Source organism: Drosophila subpulchrella, chromosome 2L (genome assembly GCF_014743375.2).
Source record: "Drosophila subpulchrella strain 33 F10 #4 breed RU33 chromosome 2L, RU_Dsub_v1.1 Primary Assembly, whole genome shotgun sequence".
Classification (NCBI taxonomy): domain Eukaryota; kingdom Metazoa; phylum Arthropoda; class Insecta; order Diptera; family Drosophilidae; genus Drosophila; species Drosophila subpulchrella.
In genome coordinates this window covers 1,074,356-1,094,633 of record NC_050610.1, presented here as the reverse complement: position 1 = coordinate 1,094,633, position 20,278 = coordinate 1,074,356, and the positions used below count along the sequence as shown (strand labels likewise).

Genomic DNA, 20,278 nt, shown 5'->3' with positions numbered 1-20,278 from the left:
CAATAGCGAAAATAGCCAGTGCAACAAATGCAACATCGCCACATTCAGCGGAAAACGCCTCAAACAAACACTTGCCTTTTGTATGGGGGGGATTATAAAGATGTGGTTGGAAATTGGTATAATGCGGTCTTAGGGCAGCGAAAAATATATAGATACTGCTTATCTGATTCTTGAAGACAAAACGGAGCTTACAAATAAAGGGACACCTCGTCCAAATGACCTCAAATGAATATTGTTCATATTGTTAGTATTCCAACTTACTTGTTAGGGTAAACCAGTGCCCCATCAATTATGGTAACTCCTTAAAACTAACTAGTTAAACACTAATAAAACCATGCCCCAGCTGACCCCACACCACGAAACATCCTCGATAGGATCAGAAAGTTGAAGGGAAATCTTTTGTGCATAAATAATTAGAAACTATCCGAACAACTCTGGCATCAAATTAAAATAACAGACCAGCAGATTTCCAAGTGGGGACAGGGCTGTAGCAGTTTCATATATATAGTTTTTTCAGGTCGATCTACTTCATCCAGGCGTGCTAATGAGCTACGGCCCAGGACGGATGGATGGATGCTGGGCTGATGCCTCCCGGAGAGGCCCATTCATGTCTGATGCGCAGGAGGAGGACGTGGCTCTAGTTGAGGCACTGGAGGCATGCAACCAAATGAAGTGCCAGAAATGCGAAGCGAAATTGCATAAACCTCTCGACCAAGCCAAACGTTCAAGTGGGGGGGCAAAAAAAGAGTGCAAAATACGAAATATTTTTTACAGTCCTCCGATGACTGAGTTCATTAACATTCCAAACTTAAAAAATAAAATGAGAGCGCAAAAAATGGGGACTTCTCCGCAAATTCAGGTGCTGCTGCTGCCCAATTCCTGTCAGGCTGTGTGTGTGCGCGGCGTTTTTTTCTGGGGTGGACCACAAGCGCATATCCCTGCAGGACCTGCTGCCATATCTACCCCAAGCTTTGCAAATCTAAATGACTTTATTACTTTTTTCCCTATTTTTCCACCCGACTCTGGCTTTTTATTTCTGTTTTTCCCGTTCTGAGCTCCTCTCGACATTTCGCTCCCTCCGCTCCGCTCGGCTCCATCTTCCACTTCCACTCCACTGCTACTTTCATTTGAAATTCCCGCAAGGATACAACAAAATGCGGCAGAAAATCAGCAGAGCCAGCAGTGGAAAAAAAGCATCTAGTATTGCAGCAATGCAAATAAAGGAGGCCCGGGACTGTAGGGGTTTTCTGGTTCTATTTTTCCAGCCCCTCTCAAGTGCTCTACGGATTGTTGTTCGGGGGTTACCCAAGCCCCCTGAACTCGCTCGAGTTGCTGTTTAAATGCTGTGTGCAAGTTGCACTGGCATGCCCCAGCAGAAATTTAATTAGACAACAAAAATCCAAAGAGGGGTGAAACTTTGGATGTACTGGCATGCAGGATATATTTTTTCACTTTTTAGTGTGCCGAACGAACATTGTGTGGGCCGTGATTCAAGGGTAATTCGGAGAGGGTGAGAGGGTGTTGGCGAGGGAAGGGGCAGGACTCGAATACCCTAGAGAGGTTGCCATTTCCCAGAAATCCGTTCTCCTCCACTTAGGGCTCACAATGAGAAGAATGGGATGGCGGGAGAATCCAAGGAGTTCTCCGTCCATTTTCCCCATTGTTGTGATTCATATACTGTGATGTCTCCCGCTTGGGGGCATCGCATTAATTGCATTGCATACTTTTGGGCGTTGGGCCAACGCTATCCCTACCGCTGCTGCAAGTGTGTGTGCTTTTAACCCCTTTTTTCTTTGCTATACATATATTTTAACAATGAATTAAACTTGACTTTCGCCTCGCCTGTCAGCCACAAAAGAAACACTTTTTACGCTCAAATTAATAACGAATTCTGAACGCTCTACGAAGTGGTCAATGTGCTGTAAAGTGAAATGCTTGAAAAAGGTACTGTTATAACAATAATAATACTAATAAATAATACTTACTTGATTATAATTAGCAAAGCCTTTATCTAGAATTAAATGAATCCAAATACAATACTTTTATTGTGCAGAACCACTTGGTATCTAGAACCTCCTACTCGGATATCATAGCCCAACGTTTTTTGGATGCTTGAGGCGGAAGATTTTGTGGTTCTCTTCTTCCACTCGTATTCATTCTTTAATGTTCTTTTCATTTGCCTTTTGCGCAGGGACTCCACCCACTCCCCGCCTGATTTTCTGCTTCTGAAGCTGACGCTTTTGCCTGCCTGGCTAGAGGGTTTCATTTTGAGAATCCCTCGGTTCAATGACATTTCCTGTTCGCTGCTCGAGAACTGCCATAAAATGAAATTCTTGTTGCGGTGACAAACGAAAAATTACAAACAGAGCCAAGCCAACACACGCCCCAAAAAAGCTCCCATGGCAATTCCATTGGCCCGCAGTTTTAACGGAGCAGCAGAATTTACAGAACAGATTTCCTCCCGAATCCGATTCTCTGGTCCTAATTAAAGCCGCAAAACCCCGCATGATTTGGCCGGGAAAGGCTGCGATTGCCGCAAGCTGCAGCTCATAGAACTGCAGATCAGCTGGCGGTCATAAAGTTTTACTGGCCCTCGTCTGCTTCTCCCTGGTGACCATCTTTGGTCAGATGGAAATGCTGGCAATAAATAAATCGAAGCACTGCGAATTGAATCGAAACGAAGCCGCTGGAAAACACTAAACAAGGATTGCCGGCGAACATTTTCATAAATCGCCGGGGATCAAACCTCTCTCTTTCTTTATGGCATTTTTGTGCAAAGTTTTCGACCATTTCAACTGTAAAAGAATGGCGGCAGGAGGAGGTCAAATGGTCAACAATGAGCACTAAATGCCAAACACCTTCAAGAGTCGCGAAAATCTTTCTAGCGGTGTCTCCTTCACTGACAGTTTGACAAACATTTTCCACTACCTCCATCCCATTCTATAAGGCCCTTTCTCCCTGCCTGTCAGTCATTTCTTATTCGAGTGCAAACCGACTGGAGCTTGACTTTGTCAAAAGTCAGACATGCTTTTGAATTTTTCCTTCTGTAACTTTTGCTGTGAAATCTATATGGAAATATTTATAAATGGTTGCAGTGAAAAAAATAAAAAGGTAAAATATGTTATATAATAATAAAATATAGCATCATATAGCATCATTTTCAGGTTCGCGCAAATATATCACTATATGACGGATTATCTAAACAGGGAGCCATTGCTAAAAACGTTTTATTCGAATATTTAAGCCAAAGGCAAACTAAACTAACTAACTCTTTACAAGGAGCTTAATAAAAATAAAGAACATTTTTTTAAATGTGAATAAAATATTAAATCATTAATCATTGATCTTATGCTTTCTGTGTAGTCCTAATACTCGGTAAGACTTCCACCAAACCACTATATTCTATGCAAAGTTTGACTGACGTTTCGACCTGTCTTGGGGGCGTGGCCGGGAAGTTTTTCCCCTAGAGGGGCAGGCAAAAGTTGCCGAGAAGTTCTCTCTAATTTGCTGTGGTTAAACTTTTTAATTTAAATGACATGGACCATGCAGAAGGAGGAATGGGGAGGGGGCTGGTGGGGATGAGCTGGTTAAAAAGTGACGCCCACCACAAGCGACAGTTGATGGGCGTTTGGGGCGTGGCCGGGACATGTTCATGTTGATTTTGGTGCCATACCCCAGAAGATTTTCATTAGCCCAAGAACAACATCAACGGACAGAGAAGAGCAGAGGAGAAGCGAAGGTGGGCCTATCATTTACCGTTTTCTCACAGTGTCCAGAGAAAAGGCCAAAACAAATCATAAATTTTGTGGGCCAATTGCTATGGCCAATTATGCAGCAAACAAATGACCCATAATGAAGCGGGGAGCTCTATCTGCTGCTGCTGCTCGTGCTGCAGTTGCAGTTGCTGCTGCAGCTATTGGGGCACCCTGACAAAGTCAACATTTATCTTCCCATATACCCAACGGAGGGAAGTTTTGGTTTATGGGGAAGTTAGGGCGGAAAAAGAATACTCTAGAGAAAAAAAAATTGGTTCCAAAGATGCTTTAAAATTTTCAAGCCATTACACAAATTAATTTTGGGTAACCATTTAAAAAAACGTTTGGTTGGCTATTCCTTTTTGTATATTACTTAACCGATTATATATCACATTTACATTTAAATTTAAAAATGGACCCTAGCCTTGTATAGCCCTTATTATTTTCCTGGCAAAGCTCTCGTAAAGTTCTCACATTCTCTACGACTCAAGTAGATCCCATATGATAGCTACCCCGTCTCAGTGACGTTTCCATCCATTTCCGTGGCACAGACAATAAAGCCTTGGCGGGCAACAAATAAATTTCAGCCCCATGATGGCCGAGGCGGCTGCCAACTAACTTTATTTTTTCTCCATCTGGAACCCAGCCTTAATTGCCATGTTGCGGCAACAACATGTTGCTGATCAATACGAAGCCCCACTCGACTCGACTCGGGACAGATGATAATGGCTATGCAGCAGTTGCAGCGGCGGCATGGAGCAAATTGTCCATGTCCAAGTCCACGTTGAAGTCCAAGTCCAAGACCAAGTCCAAGTCCAAAGTCAAAGTCAAAGCCGAAAACCCGGTGCAGAGTCCCCATGATTAATGACAATAAATTTGAGACTCTTTCGAGGGGAGGGATCTCCCCGGTTTTGGTGGATCATCAGCAGCACAATGGAAGGCTTGATTAGAGCGGCCAAGAGCGAAATCAGAAGCTGGCCTCGTAAATTTTGAAAATATGGCACGGCGGCTGTCATAAAAATGCAATGCAATGTTGCAATTTGTTACTCTTTTTACCGCGCTGCATAAAATTAAGTGTGACTGTTGCACAGGAAAAAAGGCTATTATTGGATTGGCGTTGTATAGTTTCTCATTTTAATTAGTAGTAAGTCCACAAATTAACGCGCTATTAAAGAGCAGGAATTATTAGTGCTGTCCATTCGATCTCGACTTATAATCTTGGTTTTAAGCTTAAAGGATATTTTACTGCTTTCGTGAACTCACCTAAAGTCTGCCATAGCGTAGGAAATTTACTATGGTATAAAGTGATATTTCAAACCTATATTGGTATGCATTTTTCTCGGTGTGCATTCGCCGCAGTTGCGCTTGCGCATTGTCTGACTTTGTGCCATCACTCAAAACGTCGCACGCTAATTGGACAGAGAAATTGCATAGTGCAGAGCAGGAAAAACACTCGAGGAATAAAAGTGAAGTGCAGGAATCGCTCCCAGAACTGCGACCCCGACATGATTTAGTAGACAAGGCATTAGCTTTTTATTTATCTTACGCGCAGATTCGGTTTCATTTAGTTCCTATCGGAATTTCCCTTGCTCATTAAAGAAACTGCACCCAGCCAGCCTGAACCTGAAGTGGAATTTGTTTTCGACTCCATTAAAAGTTGATTTAAATATTTTTCTAAACGCAACGTATTTTTCTTGTTAGTCCCTCTCATATATCTTTTTCTTCCTCCCCTTTGCAATTTATTTTTATACCTATTTTAATTTCTTTTTCTCGGGCTTTCTTCATTTGTTTCGCGCTTTTTACAGTTTTTGAGTTCTGCGCGTTGCGCTCGAAGTGCTGATGATTATTATGCTCTTTAATTAAATTAGCCATTATTATAATGGATCTGCAAGAAGTAATAAGCATGTGGGTAGCTAATAATGTGGAATACCAGAAGTGAACTAAGGGAATGGGAAATTTTGACGAGTTGGAACGGCTTTAAGAATTAATCTGATTGTTCTATTATTATACATATACTTAGAGATGGTTTTTGAAAAGGTATGCACTCTAAAATATTAATTACCTGCCTAAGAAAATGGATATTTTAAGAATTCGAAGATTAAAATTAACTTTGAATTAAACAAAGCTCAACTAAGTCAATAACAACAAAACTAAGTAACACTGTGAACCCTTTTCCTTGGAGCTCCCTAGTTGGCCGTATATGTCATGGTCATGCTTCGAGACTTTTGACAATAGTGAACTCTGCTTCTGTAATTTACTTTTCAGTGGCCCGGCTTTGTTTTTTATTTTGTTGCGGATTTTGGCGCTTCCTTCGCTCTCTTTCCTCCGAGGAGACAGACAACAACACAAATGGAAAATTGTAAAATGTCGCCGTCGGAAAAGAGGGAAGAGAAATGGGATAGTAGCGAGTGTAATGTCGATACGAATTCGGCGGGGTAAACAAGTTTACGGCCAGCGCCAGACGCAAACAAAAACAGCAGCAGAAAACCAGGATTACACTGAAAAAATTTACTGTTCTTGATACATAAAAATACTGTAAATATTTGTATATAAGCCTTATGATTAAACAATTTAATAGAGTACTGCAGAGCAACACGATCCAGTCGGGCTTAAAACCAAGGACCGTAGATAATTTGACTTTCAGCTCTAAACAGATAATTCTGTCAGTTTTATTTTTCGCTTGAACAATAACCCTTACATTTCAATTTTTATTTTCTGATTTTAAAAAAATCTTACTCCTAAGTTATATTTTTGACTGATTGAAAATAAAACGCGAACTCCAATTTCTTCCGATTTAAGACCGATGGCTGTGAATATGGTCAGGAAATATACTAAGTCGACCATGTCCAACACTTTAAGTCGAATTCTAAGCTTCAGAAAGCGGGTTTCTTCTTAGATTTTAGCGGCTTTCGGTAGTTGTTAAAGATGTTTAAACACTAAACGGCGGATACCAATTTAATTGACACCTCTTTTAGCTGTAACGATGTTTTCTTCTTCAATTCTCCATCGATTATGGAACATCAAATTTAATCCCCTGAAAATATTAAAATAGATACCTTTAAAATAAGTTTTGTTGGTTGATGACAATTCTTCGAGTGCATCGCAAAATAAGCAGCGCCAACAAGATGACGCCAAGAAATGCAGATGAAGCTGACAGCAGCCAAACTACGACGATGTCGGTGCAATGTTAAATGCATATGGGTCGCTGCTCCATTTCCACATGGCCGCCACTGCGTCCCAGCATCCCGATCCGATCCCGAACCCGAACCGCAGACCCAAAACCATCCTCGTCGATTGAGGAACATGCATGAAAGCAGCAACAGCAGGACGACGGCGATCTTTGGCTGCATAATTGCCAGTCTAAATCAATGGGGCGCAAGTGGTTGCCGCTGAGCATGTTGCTGTTGTTGGCGTTGCACCCATACATGACTCGGTCGGACTTCATTGTCAACGCCGTTTGCCATTGCCGTTGCCGTCTCCATCGGCATCTCCACAACCGCAGCCACATCCACATGCAACTCCATCTCCATCTCCATCGCCATCGCCATCTCCATGTCCCATGTCCCAAGTCTTGTGTCCATGTCCGTCGCGGTCGTCGTCAATATTTGCCATGATCTTATCGTCAAGCGGAGTCATGTCGCTGCCTTGCACACGATTGCCCCCTTGAAACCCCCTCCGCCACACCCCTGAGCAACAGCCGCAGTCACTTGGGTGCAATTATTTTCTTAGATACACTTACCAGGGACCCTCGCCTTCATTGGACTAGGGGTTTGAAGGGTAACCATAAAACAAAAGGAACCGTTTTATATCAAAAGATTTTTCTAAATGATGGAATTCAGAAATATGTTTTGTGGTCTTGGATTAGGAGTCCGCATACTTTTAGGAATATCCACTGATGGGCAGGGTATACAGACTCTTTATTGCAAACTGATTTCTTAAGAGATTACGATCCCCCTTGTCCCCTGGCCCGGCTGCACCGCATCTTTGGTGCTGAGTTATGGCAAAAGACCTTGGACTTAAGCACCAGCGACGTCGATACTGGAAGAACCCGAACGGGGCCATCTTGCACCCGCACTCGCAACCAAGATGACTCCGCCACCACCTGCCCCCGCTCCGCCTGCGCCAATAGTGCAATTTGTCATTGCACCGTCAGCGACGACGCGTGCGCCAGCACGGAGACTCGAGTCACTGAGCTGCCGACTGCTCCTCAGCCACTCTGCTTCCAGGCACTGGGAAAAAAGTCTGTATTGAATCAGAAATATCTCTTTCAATGGCAAATCTCTTCAATATTGGTAGGGACCTTAAGACGAACCCAAGGGTAGTCGTAAAGAATGTTAGATCTTTGAACATATCAAAGTTCTATAGATATATTTTTGATACACCAAATAATGTCTTAATCAAGAATATCGAGTCTATGTTTTTGAACGTAGTAAAAGTCTTACTCTTTTCTAAGTCTGTCATAAATGTCATTGATGATTTAATAAAGTACATTTTTTTATAACTACCATTTCTTAGTTGAGTTGTTGGAGACGAAGGTTTATTAAAATATTTTGTAATTTTGGAAGACAATCTTTGTTTCGCCGAGTGCACGCCTGAGCTCCCTGGCGGCCCCAGAGCCTCGTCATCTATCGCTGGCTGCCATCTGCTTACAGTTAAGCGACTGTCGGTCGCCGAGCCTCGAGGAGCAGGCATCTCCTGCTGCGTCTCGGTTTCGGTGGTGCTGCTACGCCAGTTGGTGGTGCCGCGGATGGGGTGGGGATGGCGCTCCTTCGCGACGACTTCTTTATGGCTCTTGATTTTTATGATTTTGCTGTTTAATGGTTCATTTGTGGGCCTCCACTGCGAGTGCGAGTATGTGTCTGGCTTCCAGTTTTCTTATCGCCGCGTCTATATCTTTCCTAGCTCCTCCAATGTGTGTCTTATTTTATTTTATATTTTCTGTAGCTTGCCATCGTCGCCAGTTTGGGGGCATGTCTGTCGGCCCAATCTACCTCCTTGGAGTGTGGCTTTTTTCAATTTATTTATCTATTTGCGGGTTGCCATTTTTCGGGGCCAACTTGTTAACCCAAGATGATGGCCAAAAAGTCTGTTGGTTGCAAACTTACGCTGCATACTTTGAGGATGCGCGAAGGGAGGCAGAAAACGAGAACTGGTAGTTGAGGCCAACAATTTAATGGTATCTCCCCTAAATACCGAAACCCAATGCCATGATTATGCTAATGAGCCGTTGTTGACACGCTCGCTGATCTCCGGCTCTGGGATCTACAGATCTCCATCATCATTAGCCCACCTTTCGGTTCAGCATTTACCAACTCAGCGGCAAATCTCCAAGAGGCGACTTCCTACAGACTCGTTTCGATCATCGACATCGTTTGCCTTGGCCATTTGTTTAACTGCCGCTGCGACACCTCCTCTGCGTTGGAAATGAGGATGGGTATGGTATGGTATGGGTATGGTATGGGACTGGGACTGGAGGACGTAGTTGGCCATGGCTATGGCGATGGCAATGGGTAATGGATAATGGCGCCGCCTCCATTCAAAAATCACTTTATGGCTGCTGCGAATGCAGCTGAGGTTGCGTTGTCCATAATTGGACGCAGTGCCAATCATTTTAACAGCTACACAAACACGCAAACCGCGAAACCGGCTGGGATTGCTCCTCTTCGTTTTCCCCCACTCGATTCACTTCTTCCTTTAACCATGCTGATAATGCAAATATGTGCAATAGATTCGGTATCGACTGTTGTGTGCCCCGTAATTCGATATTTCTTTTATTTGAATTTTTGGAAACAATCAATCCTAACTATGAAAAATTATAATTTCTTAGCGTAAGTTGTAGTAGCAATAAGTACTACGAATTTGCGATCGGACCGGAATACAGAAACATTTCTTCAAGCACCAATACCGAAATACTCCTGGCCTCCGCAAGTACAGGGTATAATGAGAGGTAGTATGTAGAATGAGACAACTGCTGGCAGCCACTTCAAAGCGGTCTGCAGTGCCAGGACCAGGAGGAGGCCGCCGCCTGTCCAGTGCGGAGCCTCCTCGGTCTCCTTCCTCCGCCGGATTCTGGTTTGGTCTCAATGACAATTGGCGCCATAGCCGCGGGGTGCGTTTGGGGCTTGGTGTCTGGCTCTCGAGGATCGCTCCTCGGGTAGTTGGGTTGTTTGTTTATAATTAGCCCACTCGCTCGCCTCCGACTGCAATTCAAATTGATGATGGCTACTGGTTTTGCCAGGCTACCTCTGCTTATTTTGCTCGATCAGTTTTCTAGCAACCTTAAAGCTTCCACAGGGAAAAACCATCTCCAATTATTTATCATTTGATATTTCAAGTTTATTCTTGTACAGAAAATATTGGAAATGTAATTTACTACAGTCGTCTATGCTCTATATCTATTTTATGACCCCATACGTTTTTCCCCTATGAAGTAGTAGCACTTATTTGTCGATTCTTTAAATATAATTTTCATAAAATTTGATTTTTCCAAGTGTAGCTCTTTTGTGATCGATCAATTTTCTAACGATTTAACCTTTTTCTTTAACCTCTTTCTAGGCGGACATGCTCATGGATGACGGTCTCCTGGGCTCGGGGCATGTTCTTGGGTTGGCGGGCCATCCACATGGCCTGGTGGGCGCCTTGGCCCCGCCCCCGCCACCACCGATGAAGCAGCCGCAGATGGACATTCCCAGTGGCAAGAAGCAGCTGCAGCAGCTCAAGGGGGCGTCGTCGGCCGCCTCCACGTTCGAGTACCACTATCAGTTCATGTGCGCGCACCTGGAGAGGGAGCGAGAGCACCTGCCGCACACGCATCCCCTGAGCCACCAGCATCGGGCCGTTCTGGTGGCCCACCCACATGGGCCGCATCACCACCCACCACCCACGCTGAACACCGCGTCGGCCTTCCGACCTTGGGGACCCACCAACTCCAAGGCCTTCCTGCACGCATATAACGCCACGCTGTCTTCGCTACCCTACGCCTGCCAGGAACCACCAGAACTCCAGAATCCGGAGCGGGTCGTGCGGAGTACGGACAAGAGATATGCGGAGAGGACCTACCAACCCAACGTGGCCTTGGCCCCACGGAAGAGTATTCTGTCCAAGGAGCGGGACAAGGACAGGGAGCGGCTGGAAAGGGAGGCGATGGTGCGTCAGAGATTGAGGGAGAAGGAGACGGATCACCAGGTGGTGCACATCAAGCAGGAGCGATCGCAGACACCCCCGCCACCCACGACATCGCCACCCGAGGTTCTGGCGGCTCCTCTGGACGTCGTGGAACCACTACACACCTCCTCGAGTGGCAGCAACTCCCCGCTACCCGCCCACCTGCCCGCACCACCAGCGACTGGACCACCCAATGCTGCCGGAGCACCGCCAACACCCACTAACCTCCGAAACATGCGCAGTCCGGAGGAGTTTTCAGCGGGAGGCAGCAATGAAATTACCTCCTCCACGTCACCACACCATCAGCAGTCGTCGCACCACCAGGTGGTGCAGCAGCCGGCAGGAGCTCAAGCTCCGTCGCAGCACATCATAGCCACCGTTAATCAGCATGCCAAACTTTTGCCAAGCTCCAGTTCCCTGCCAAACGGCAATGGAAGTTCATCGCTGGCAGCCACAAACAACGAACCGAGTCGGATCAGGATCAACAAGAACCTGATGAGCCACCAGCCGGTGGTTGGGGTGAGCGGCATTGCCCCACATCACAACCCGCACCACCCAACGCACATGCATCACTTCAGCCATGTGTACTACAAAAGCCAGGCCTCCTCACCCACTCAGTCCTCCAGTGCTGGCCTGAACTTGAGTACCCACTCATCGAACGTGGTCAGTTCGCCCCATCATCCCAACCATCAGAAGACCCAGCATAGTTTTGGAGGATCCGGGATCCATAGCCTTAAAAATGGTAAGACCCATTTGGGCAGCGAATTCGAGTTGTCCACGGACACTGATGATACGGACAGTCTGAACGGAGAGCCCGACTCGAGTGCCATGCTACCACCCTGGGAGCAGGCTGTGGAGTCCCTGAGAGAAACTCGACCCAGGGACCGGGAGAGAGTACTCAGCCTACTCCAGAGATTACTGCAGGAGAACCATCAATACCGGTATAATAACATCCAATTGAGTGAACTGCTCCACAAAAAGGACGTCCATATAGCCGACCTTACGGAGCAACTTCAGAGATATCGCAGGCAATACGAGGAGCAGGTCTGCAAAGTAGATCTTCGAAAGATGCCATTCAAGCCGCAAACCACCCGGCTGGAGGAACCGGTGGAAGAGGGTCGGGGAGATCCCGAGGAGGACGAGGACCTGGAGGAAGAGGAAATGGAGGACAGGGCTAATAATAATAATCAACAGGAGCTATCTCCCCTGATAAAGCCCCCAACAAATGGCCTGCGACGGAGTGCCACGCCCCTAAACTGTTGTGTGAGTGAAGGGGATTTTGAAAAGCTAGAAGAGCCAGAAAGCAAAAGAATAAAGCTGCAGCCCGAAGAAAAACCTGAGGACCGGCAGGTGGAAGAAGAGGAAAGTCCCTCCAATATTTCGGAGCCAAGCGATCTGGAAAAAAACCAAGAAAATGGCGAGAAAACCCCCCCAAACAATAATCTTAAAAGTCCCCAACCCAGTCAAACATCCAGCGATGAGGACATGGACGAAGATGAAGATGAAGACGAGGAGGATGAGGAGGAAGACGAAGAGGTACAGATAGAAGCCCCCCACAGTAGTGCTTTGGCCACGCCCCCCACGGCCACAACGCCCCTTTCGCCGGACTCGGCTGCAACTGCCGGACAGTTGTTCGATAGTAGCAACAGCAGCGATGAGTCCTCGATGAAAAAGGCCCAGATGTCCACCTGTCATGCACTGGAAAAAATCAGCAGTCATGTGGGCAGTGAGGAGAACCATCAGACGCTCGAAGAAGAAAGTCAGGAGGGGGAGGCGGAGGCAGATGAGAATCCAGAGGAAGACGAATCCGATGACGATGAGATGCCCCTGCAGCAGCGACAGCAGCAGCAGCGCCAGCGGGTGGGCCCTCAGACCGTGCTCAGCGGATCAGTCCCCGTCGGACACCACCAGGCACCACCACATGCCCCCATGGCCACCAAGGCCAGCAAGAAGCAAACGCCACCAGCACCACCCACTGCAGCCACATCCACCACAGCATCAGCAACAACGAACTGCGAGTTACAAATCAAAAAGGAAATAACCTAGAGATAAAATCCCATAGATCCTCTCACAGAAGAGCTCTTTCACACACACGTCAAACAGTTTAAACTTAGTTAAGATCCGTTTTTCTTTTGGAGAAGGTGCAGACAAAATTCAAGCACAAAGCCTAATCGCACACATTGTCTATTCGCAAACAGAAAAAAAGTATATCTAAGCTAAGAAAAAACGGCTTTTGAATTGCTACATATTTTATTAAAAACATTTTGAACGTTTAAGTACATAAAATCAAAGTTAAAAATACTTTCAGAAAATTTTTCAATTAATTTAAAATAACTGGAGATTTCAGAGACTCACATAATTTATTGTGAGTCTATAAGCTACTTGCAATACTTTTGTAGCTTATAAACTGTGAAATCGATATCGTATTTAAAATTTCTGAACTCGATGTAAACCCAAAAGCAATTTTTCTTACTTTCTTTGCATAACGTTTCCCCTTATCGAAACCTATTCAAAATTTTGATGCATATTTCAAAACGATTTTACACAGCTTGAATTGATCTCACTTTAAAAAAGAAAAGGACAAAAAACAAATTTATTTAGGCTTCCCTATTTCGAAAACTTTTCAGCGTTGCTTGCAGAAATATATATATATATATATATATATATATTATTCAACGACCAATTTGTGCGTGTGTTTTTACCACTTACTGCTAAAACTAATTAAGTTATTATTTTAACACTTGTAAGCTCTGCAAGACAATTTAAATCCAAAATAATATTCAAAGCGAGGCTTCGAAAACAAAATTTAGGAAAGTTTTTCTTTGGTCAGACAGGCAGCTGGTTTTTATTAAGAAAGGAAATACATATATCGCCCTCTGGAAACCGATGTAATTACATTTAGTTTTACCTTAACTTTAAGTTGAACAGACAAATTAATAGAGCAAAGAGAGAACACACAAAATGAACCCACCACAGATAACAACACAAAATAAATGCTAAACACTTCTAACGTAATTCTAATTAAAGAGGAAAAAAATGTTTATGAATAAGATGTTGCCGCGTTAAATTTATACAATACAAATATGAGTAATATTCTACGATATATGATAAAAGATGGCAGCGAGTGTGGGAATATTAATTAACATTAAGCCTCCACGAAAAGCATAAACATATACATAACATACATAAAGATTAATATTTATTGTAGCTGCTAGTTCTAATTCGAGCAATTCTCTTAACTGTATAATTATAGACTTCTGTTCTTCTTCACCTTGTAAGCTTTGCTCTGTAGGCATTTAGTTTCGTAGATTGTAACCATACCACAACATTTGCTAACTAGTTCTTAAGGCTTCTGTGTGGCGTAGTTCTTTGTCTATTGTAAATGACATCGAAAGGTCTTCATTTTTTGTATATATAATTTTTTCTTCGACGAGATTAGGGTACTACGGATTTTAGTTGCCAACACTTTGTGAGAAACATATATGCTAGATATCTTCTGGATGATAACCAACTGGAAATAAACCCAAGCCAAGAGCCAAGCGAAAGAGCGCAGAGATTTCTAAAATCTATAAACTTTTGTTATTAAAACATATTTCATAAATTATTTATGCCTGTGTGTGTTTGTACTTTCTAAAAGAAAACATTTCGTTCTGTATTTAAGAAACCATTTTTTAAGCTACAACTGAAAAAAAGGAAACAAAACTTTTAAACAAATTCAAACCAAAATTTGTCTATCTTAAGCTAAAATTATGTAAAATTGTATAAATTTAAAAAAGCGATAAACGAACCATTAAAATATTAAATAAAACATTTATAAACTATTTAAATGGACCTTAAGCATGAAAAATTCATTGTTATGCTTATTAAAGAAAGTTAAATAAAATATATGCGACAAAAAAAAGAAACAAATTACAATTGCTATGCAAAAATATAAAACAAATTTACTAATTATTGTAAATTAATTCTCTTAAATTTTTGTGTTTTATTTTTCAGACCAGAACTAGTACGATAATAAACGAATTACATTAAATAAATTATATAACACATAAAGCAGAACAACAGTACCGATTGAATAGGGACGAAAAATGGTTAATCAAAAACATTAAAACGGTTTTCAGCAAATTTCGTGTACTTATGGCCAAATTTTACAAACGATTAAAATAGTTAAACATACAGAGACGAGAGAAACCGAAACTTTTTTGTATAATTTTTGCTAACAACCCAAAGAGATAAACAACAAAACAAACAATCATTTTTATAATTAATCAATTAAATACATTGACAAATTTTACATAACCCGAGTGTTTATATATGACATATTATATATTTAACTTTAAATACGAGATGAAACGATGCCCAAAATACGAGCATATTTGCCCCGCTTACTGAATGCGATTTCAGATTGTTAAAAGTTAAACGTGCAAAGGCTAAGGAACCAGAAGAACAAAAAATCACAAAATAATGGCATAAGTTATATATTAATTATTTAAGCATGCAGCAACAAATCCGCGTCTTGTCAAAATACAACATATACATAATTATATGTCTGACGATTCAGAATGCAGAAATAAAATGTACAAATTGTGGAGCAAATTAACAATAGAAAATGTAGTGAGAATTCGGGAGATAGAGGAGTATGAAGGAAAACATCAAATGAAATGCACCACAAGCAAATAAAGTTTAATCAAATTAAACAGTTCATGAAAAAACAAATTTGACTTCAACGTTTCATATTTAAGTAGTGCAGAAACAAATAAATACAAAGGAAAACAAAAATAAATTATTACATATGTAATGAAAACAAAAACAACCAATAAAAAAGCGATAAATATTATGCAAAATATATGCATATATGTAATTTTTATTTACAAAGGAAAAGCTGCGGGTAATAAAACAACAATAAGATTTGTCATATTTTGGATTTATAAAGTGATTCATTCACCTATCAATTTAATTTTGATACTTTTCCTCTTTCCATACAAAGATAGCGACAAAATCAACGATAACTGCAACAACTGAGATAATACTAACAACATTTCAACCATAACAAGGAAGAACACTATAGTCGAGTACCTCGACTATCTGATAACCGTTACTCAGCTAAAGGGGCCAAAGGAAAATGGAGATATGCAAGCAGCAAAGCGAGATAGAAATGCGCCACCTACCGGCGGTAGACAGATTTAAGCGATGTGGGCGTTAGAGTGGACGTGACCAATTTTTTTTCAATCGATAGGTATTGACAAGACCAATACATTTTAGTTAAAATTTTTTATCTAGCATGAAAATTGTGAGCGCCAGAGGCGTAGTAAACATGCGCTGCGCTCAAGCCTACAGAATCTAAATCTGAAATCTCAATTCTTTATCTTTGATAGTTTCCGAGATATTCGCGTTCATATTTTCGATTTTTTTTGGGCGTGGCAAACTTTTTTTTGGGTTAATCGATAGGTATTGATGAGAACAATACATTTCAGTTAAAATTTTTATTCTAGCATCAAAACTGTAGGAGCCACAGATTTAGGCGGTTTGTGGGCGTTAGAGTGGGCGTGGCACTCTGCTGAAACAAACTTGCGCTGCATAAGAAGCTTAGGAATCTGCACGCCAAATCGTAATAGCCTAGCTCTTATAGTTTCTGAGATCTCAGCGTTCATCCGGATAGACGGACATGGCTAGATCGACTCAACTAGTGATCCTGATCAAGAATATATATACTTTATGGGGTCGGAAACGCTTCCTTCTGCCTGTTACATACTTTCCGTCGAATCTAGTATACCCTTTTACTCTACGAGTAACGGGTATAAAAATGCAATATTTTTGAAATGAGGCGCCATTTTTTCGTACTCTTCCACGGATATAAGTCTTCTTTTTTCCGATCTGGTAGCAACAATCTCTCTGATTCCTTAAAAAAATACGCTTTATTAAGATAGGTATAACAAAATGATTAGTTTAGATTTTAAAACGTTTAATTGCAAGTGATATTATAATATCAATATACACTATTATTCCTTCTCTGTTCTTCCTCTATTTTAAAGCTAAGCAAGTTCAAAATTGTCCAAATTGTTGAATAAAGACGCCTCCTGTTCTTTCTCTTTCGTGGATATGGGTTTCAAATTTTCGCATTAAAGGGGTGGGGCAAAAGAGGCATGATCCCAACCTGTCCTTCGAGGGAATTGAATGTTGGGATTGTGTCGCCTTTCCAACTTTTTATACCCGTTACTCGTAGAGTAAAAGGTATACTAGATTCGTCGGAAAGTATGTAACAGGCAGAAGGAAGCGTTTCCGACCCCATAAAGTATATATATTCTTGATCAGGATCACTAGCCGAGTCGATCTAGCCATGTCCGTCTGTACGTCTGTCCGGATGAACGCTGAGATCTTGGAAACTATGAGAGCTAGGCTATTGAGATTTGGCGTGCAGATTCCTGAGCTTCTTACGCAGCGCAAGTTTGTTTCAGTAGAGTGCCACGCCCACTTTTACGCCCACAAACCGCCCAAAACTGTGGCTCCTACAGTTTTGATGCTAGAATAAAAATTTTAACTGATATGTATTGTTCTCAACAATACCTATCGATTGACCCAAAAAAAAAGTTTGCCACGCCCACTTTATCGCCCACAAACCGCCCCCAAACTTCAAAAAATCGTAAATATGAACGTGGATATCTCGGAAACTATCAAAGATAGAGAATCGGGATTTCAGATTTAGATTCCGTAGCTTTGTACGCAGCGCAATTTTGTTACGCGAATATGCCACGCCCAAGTCTGTGGCGCCCATAATTGTCATGCGAGATACAAAAAAGAAATATATATGTATAGTATATTGTGACAAATAATTTTTCCAAGCATCTAAAAAGACATTTCAAGCACTCGCCTTTATATCGATGAAAAAATCAATGCATTGATATCATGGCGACTATCGATGTTGTTGCCACATTACAAAGTAAAAAACGTGTTTAAACTTAAGTTATATTTTCCGATAATTGACATGTTTCCAGATAATCTACAGGTTGTGTAGAAAGGAAACTACGCTGGATTTTTACCACTAAGAACTTTTTAACCCGTAAGAATCTATTGTATAAATACAAGTGATTGATGTCTACAAACAGCGATGTTTTTCCACCTCTAGTATCGGTGTGCGTCTTCGAAGCAATATTATACCATTCAATACAGAAAATTCAACATACAAAGACCATGGACGCAACGGTCCTTAGTTTATCCGCATTTAATGATGACACCCGATCGATTTTCACGAACTTACAATCTCACAAAAGTGTATTTTTAGGAAACGTTTTTGTCGCACACATCCAAAGGCCAGCTTTTGCAATTCGGCATATTAACACAAAAGAAGCCCTTTCCATCCTCCGTGAAGAATCAAATTATGACCGAGCTCTCCATGATCATGGAGATGTGTAGACGACGATTTGTGCACGATAAATCTGCGTTTCGAGTGGGATTGGCCAATAATGACCAGCTCGATAGCCGAGGATCCGGACTACGGGGCAAAAATTTGTTTGCTGTTGGCGTTACTCATTAGGATCCCAGAGCCAGGTGAGGTGAACAAATAATATATAAATGAGGGTAATTTTATTTTGTATTTTAGAACTGTCCCTTCCTCCTCCGAATTCGACCTCTTATGAGGATATGGAAAGTCTACCAAAAACAGGAAAAGATTAGGACTCCATCCAGAAAACGAGAACTGCGGAAATTCCAAACTTATTTGTAAAAATACATTGATTTAATATAAATAATAATAATAATTTGGAGGTGCCATAGAAATTGCTGAGCGCTGGGCGTCAATAAGAATTTTCAAAAATGTAACATAAATTGATTCCTGTGGCACTCCTGGATGTGTATTTTATGCTAGTATTTTCCAGGTTTTTTATTATTATTTCTAAATATGTAAAGTCGTATATTGGGTTTTTACAAAGTCATGTTGGTTGATGATCGTTCCGCTAAGTATTAATTCTGAAAAAATATATATATATATTTAATTATGTTTGTACGCCCATTTTGATTAATTACTTACGCGTACATTGGTGTGAACGCTAAAGATAGCGAGTCCGGGTCAGCGAAGTAGACGGAGTCACTGGACCTTTTCAAAGCTTCTTCCGACTGCTTCATTACGGCTGTACAAAAATTGGTGTTTAGCTTCTTCATTTTATTTTTACTTAGCCAACACCTGTGGCCACGAAGTGAAGACAAGTCCGAAAATAGGAAGCCTCACTCGCAAGCCATTGTGTAGTTTGCCGATCGACAACCTTCCATGTGGGCCGTGACGGATTTAAAGTTGCTAAAAGATTTACGGCACACCGCGGACATGTCCCTTCCCAATTTATTCGCCAGTGGCAGTTCCCCTTTTATAATTATACCCGTTACTCGTAGAGTAAAAGGGTATACTAGATTCGTCGGAAAGTATGTAACAGGCAGAAGGAAGCGTTTCCGACCCCATAAAATATATATATTCTTGATCAGGATCACTAGCCGAGTCGATCTAGCCATGTCCGTCTGTCCGTCTGTCCGTCTGTCCGTCTGTCCGTCTGTCCGTCTGTCCGTATGAACGCTGAGATCTCGGAAACTATAAGAGCTACAATTCTGGGATTAGGCACGCAGATTCCTGAGATTCCTGCGCAGCGCAAGTTTATTTCAAAAGAGTGCCACGCCCACTTTAACGCCCACAAACCGCCCACAAACTTCAAAAAATCGTAAATATGAACGCGGATATCTCGGAAAATATCAAAGATAGAGAAACGGGATTTCAGATTTAGATTCCGTAGGCTTGAGCGCAGCGCAAGTTTATTACGCGAATATGCCACGCCCACTCCAACGCCCACAAACCGCCAAAGTCTGTGGCGCCCACAATTTTCATGGTAGATAAAAAATTTAAACTGAAATGTTTTGGTCTCGTCAATACCTATCGATTGATTTAAAAAAAACTTTGCCACGCCCACTCTAACGCCCACAACGCTTAAATCTGTCTACCGCCGGTAGGTGGCGCATTTGCTGCTTGCATATCTCAATTTTCCTTTGGTCCCTTTAGCTGAGTAACGGGTATCTGATAGTCGAGGTACTCGACTATAGCGTTCTTCCTTGTTTTTGTATATACTTGTATAGCCCGAGATTGTTTCATTTTTATACCCGTTACTCGTAGAGTAAAAGGGTATACTAGATTCGTCGGAAAGTATGTAACAGGCAGAAGGAAGCGTTTCCGACCCCATAAAGTATATATATTCTTGATCAGGATCACTAGCCGAGTCGATCTAGCCATGTCCGTCTGTCCGTCTGTCCGTCTGTCCGTCTGTCCGTCTGTCCGTCTGTCCGTCTGTCCGTCTGTCCGTCTGTCTGTCCGGATGAACGCTGAGATCTTG

At 42.2% G+C, this 20,278-nt stretch overlaps 1 protein-coding gene across 1 annotated transcript in view; it reads left to right on the top strand.

Annotated features, from left to right (window-relative positions):
* The window catches only part of LOC119546178, a 95,257-nt gene extending 81,765 nt beyond the window's left edge, over positions 1-13,492 (top strand). Inside the window, exon 2 of the mRNA XM_037852301.1 lies at positions 10,311-13,492. Coding sequence (XP_037708229.1) covers positions 10,311-12,965 — 2,655 coding nt within the window. The 3' untranslated portion in view covers positions 12,966-13,492. The remainder of the gene's footprint in view (positions 1-10,310) is intronic.
* The last annotated feature ends 6,786 nt before the right edge of the window (positions 13,493-20,278 follow it).